The 4,418-nt window shown below is 42.5% G+C and overlaps 1 protein-coding gene across 1 annotated transcript in view; it reads right to left on the minus strand.

Moving 5' to 3' along the window:
• The window catches only part of COG3 (component of oligomeric golgi complex 3), a 121,381-nt gene extending 118,563 nt beyond the window's left edge, over window positions 1–2,818 (minus strand). Inside the window, exon 1 of the mRNA XM_007947816.2 lies at window positions 2,645–2,818. Coding sequence (XP_007946007.1) covers window positions 2,645–2,818 — 174 coding nt within the window. The remainder of the gene's footprint in view (window positions 1–2,644) is intronic.
• Between the last annotated feature and the right edge of the window lie 1,600 nt (window positions 2,819–4,418).

Here is a 4,418-nt window from a genome sequence, read left to right on the forward strand (position 1 = left end):
TTGGAAACCCAATAGGGGTCGCTATGAGTCAGAATCGACTTGTTGGCAGTGGGTTTGGTTTGGTTTTCTGGATCATTTGGAAAAAAAAAAAAAAAAGCTATTAGTAAATAACTTGCTATGTGCACTCTTCACATTATTCTTACAAATCACCAAGAGCTAAGTACTATTATAATCTCCATTTTATAAAGAAGGAAACTGAGGCTCAGAGAAGTTAAATATTATGTCTAAGATCACACAGCCTATAAGAAAACAACTCCTGTGACAGTATTACCTTCAAGTTCAAGACAAATTATTTTAGCCTTTTATTAAGAATTATACTAGTTTAGCAGAGGAAGAAAAAAAAAAAGCATCCTAACTACTGAAAACTTGCCCTGGGCACAAGAAACAAGTCCACCTAATATTCTACTGCAAACTATTTCATCTAAAGCCAAATAAAAAGGTATGACTCAAAAAACAAAAAAGGTATAAAACCTTTGCAAGATAAGACCAGCTGTTAATAAGAGAAAGCCATTTTCTAAAGAAGTTATCATCTTTATGATATTTACTGAGTTAGCTGGTCTCTTGTTATTTAACTAATCTGCCTAGCTCCAGTAGTTCAGAACATAATTTATCTTGTGACAACTGTGAAACACTACAGAAAATCCTTTAGAGATACGTTGGTTGGGCAAAATAAAAATTATGAAACTTTTTTCAGCCCCAATGTTAAAAGAGTGGTAACAGGGATAAAAATTCAATTCCAAAGTCTTAACACCAGATATATAAACACTTAGTAAAAGAAAATGAACAGCAGAAAGCTGAACAGCAGTGACAACTTTCCCTCAGAGATTCCAGAAGGGGTAAACACCAGACTGTCAATCTCATCCTCACAGGAAGCAATACCAAGGCTGCAAGAACCAGATGCTCACTGAATCCTTGAACTTGTCAATTTGTCCTCTATTCATGACCTTTATATTGCTTTTTTCTCCAGCTGGAATGTTCTTTATCTAGTCTTTGCAAGGCTGCTTCTTGTTTCCTATCATTCAGATCTCACCTCCAGTCACTTTCTTAGAAAGGCCTTTCCTTCTTTCTAAAAGGGCACACCTCATCCCTTTCTGCCACTCCATCCTGTTTTATTTTCCTTCTATTCCACATCACTATCTGACTCTACCTTCTTTGATCTATTTTTACAAGCTCCTGATCACTACAATTCACTTAACGAGACCAGGCATGATGTCTTTCTTATTCATCTTTCTAACCCAAATTCCTAACCCACAGTTAATAATAATGTGTTATATTTAATAATGTGTTATATTTGTACTATATTGCACAAATATTTAAGAATGGAGTAAAAATGAAAAGGTCACATCTGGTTCACTCCAAATCTTCTCCTTCATGCTATAAGAGAATAGAAACAGTACTTTAAGACCTGTGACAATCAAAACAAATTGGGTTACTTTTCTCTTAGACTAGGTTCCCCCAGGTGCTATGGAGTCCAAGGAGAAGTCCTGCCTCAGTTACAGACCAAGTCAATTAAAAACAGATTGGAAAATTTATAGAGCAAACAACTTCTAACTTTTATCCAGAGCATGAAAGACCTTGATAACAAGCCAAAGAAATTTCCACCTGCTTCCTCATTTATTCCAGACCTACTTCCGGCACAGCATCCTAGAGGTGGGCGGAGAAACTCCAGAAAGAGCACCTGTATTTCAGCGCAAAGCATGCAACAGTGAAAGTGGAGAGAACTTTTAATCAAATTCTTAACCTATAAAGTCTGAGGTCAAAAAAAAAAAAAAGTCTCTAAATTCAATCTGCCTTTGGGGCTTTCTAAATCGTATAAGAAGAATGCTTCCAAAATCAGAAGTAACCATCACCCCATATAAAATAATCTTTTGAAACGTGGCCCTCAAAAACAGAAAAAGTTTAAATATCTGGCAATTCATGAAACATGCTTCTTGCTATTACAGCTAATTAAATGAATCACACAAGAAGCAATAATACATACATAACTCGTCACTGAGATTTAAAACACTGCCATTAAAAACAAAAACGAGCATTATCTAATAACGTACTGACCCAGCTTTCAAATCAAATACGTTCGTGTTGCTTTCAGATAGACCAAATCAGTCTGATCTCTCATGATATGTACGTAACCGAGAACGTGCCCACTGTTTAATCTATGATCAATGAAACTGTCCATCAGGATCAAGTTCTGGTCTCTCCAATGCCCCTCGAAAGAAAAAGAAGATGGACAATTCATTAAGTTGGTATACGAACATCACCAATACGAGCCTATCCTGCACCTCTGGTTGAGGGAGAAGGTGGACAGCAAGATTATGACTCAGATGACACCAGGGACGCCCGGAGCAAGGCTCCCGGCCAACCGTCCCACGTAACAGGAGTTGGGCGCTAGCGAACACCAGACAGTGGACGCCCCCACAGCAGCCCCAGGCGGAAGAGGAGGGTTGACGGTCGCCTGCAGAAATTTGACAGCCCCTGCTAGGGCTTCTGCCATTGGAACCTCCAACGTGACCGGGGAAGAGGAAAGAGACAGATTCTGTGCAGGGATGAGCAAACGGAAAAAGGTAAGGCTCCCGCCTACCCGCCCGACGAACATCTCAGCCCCACCTACCCCCCGCTCCAGCCCTGTTCCCGCCCGTCCCCTCACCCCTGTTGGCACAGGCAGATTCTCTGCCGCCGCCTTCAACTCCAGCACTGAGTCTGTCTGCCTGTCGGTCAGCGGCGCCGTGGTGTCCGGTCTCCGATCCCAGAGAGCGAGCTTCTCCCGAGCGTCCCGCTCCGCCGCCGCCTCCGGCAGCAACAGCAACGCTGCTTCGGCCATCGCCGCCGCACCGGGGCCCTCAGGAGCACCCGGGTGGTGGGGACACCGACAGGGAGGCCCCGACCACTTCCGGGAGCGCGGGATCTTCCAGCAGGGCACCGGCGGCGAGACGGAGAGAACCGGAATAACGTGACCCCGGAAACGCTTCCACAGTTTATGGGTGGGACCGAGGCCAGGACATACGTGGCTTTAAATGGAGTAAAAATATTTCCGGTTGGGATGTAGAAGTAGAGGGCGAAGGCTACAGGTCTAAACGGAAGTAGAAATGCCCCTACCGGAAGTTTCTTCGTCCATGTCAAAAACTTTATTGATACGCGTTGTTCAAATTATTGGCAACTGCTGTAAGTAACCCTACTTGCTGGATCCTTAGTGAGCTCTCGGATCCACTGCCTCTCTGCTAGCAGCTGGGTAGTCTGGAGTGTGTGATTTTCGTGTTGGAAATTTCTCTTCCTAGATCAAAATAAAAGCACGAGCATAAATTTGTCCAACATCCAAAAAAAAAAAAAACTTCAAAGGTTTATGTATATTAGACATCACTAATAGTATCATAGAACTGGAAACAACCTAAACGCCCACTATAGAATACTTGGTTCAGTAAGTCATGGCACAGACATGCAGCTGGAATACTACTCTGCCATTTAAATCGTGTTGTATATTGAGCATACAGATTATTAACGGATGAGATCATAGCCCATAGAATAAAATAAATATCCATGAGTCCATAGTGATATATATAAGTGGGTTAAAAAAAAAAAATGGTAAGAAGAATTCCAGTTAATAAACGTGGGAAAAAAATGAGTGAAATGGAAAGTCACCATTGCAACATCACAGTAATTGTTGCTGGCAAGATCTAGTAATAATGCTAAAATTTGAGGTGAAACAAAAATTTGCAGTTTCAAACTGTTGTTGTTGTTGTTGTTATTTGCCATCGAGTCGGCCCCGACTCATAGCGACCCCTCCTTGGGTTTTGTACTCTACACTAAAAGGCAAATTTCTACTTGTTTCCAGCTGGTGATTAGCTTATCATGTGTCAACTTGGCTAGGCCATGATTCTCAGTATTGTGTGGTGTATCTCATTTTGTGATCTTATGTAATTATCCTCCACTTTGAGATATTAGGTAATTGTCCTCCATGTATGTGTTGTAAACCCTAACTTCTAAATGTTAATGAGATAGGATTAGTGTGGGGTGCATCTTAAGTCACAGCCTTGCAAGAAAACTAAAGTCATACCCTTACATGAGTCACACCCTTCGTACCCTCCTTTGATGCAAGGAGAGTTTCCTTGTGGGTCTGACCTGCATCCAATATATATAGACACTCTGGCAAGGCACTCCCTTGCTCTGAATCCTGCATGCAGCTCGTCATCTGACCTCCAGCTCTTGAGGCTCGGCCTGCCAAGTCTGGGATTTGCCACTTCTGCAGCCCTGTGAGCCAGTAGCCTGCCATCTGACCTGCTGATTTGCCATCTCACCAGCTTCCACAGCCCCATGCGCCAGCAGCCTGTCATCTAACCTATTGGTTGTAAGTTCATCAGCCTTTGCAACCACATAAGCCAGGAGCCTCCAGGTTGATGCTTGACCAATGGATTTGGAACTTACCA

This window comes from Orycteropus afer, unplaced genomic scaffold (genome assembly GCF_000298275.1).
Source record: "Orycteropus afer afer isolate SDZICR_OR568_19922 unplaced genomic scaffold, OryAfe1.0 scaffold00194, whole genome shotgun sequence".
Lineage (NCBI taxonomy): Eukaryota > Metazoa > Chordata > Mammalia > Tubulidentata > Orycteropodidae > Orycteropus > Orycteropus afer.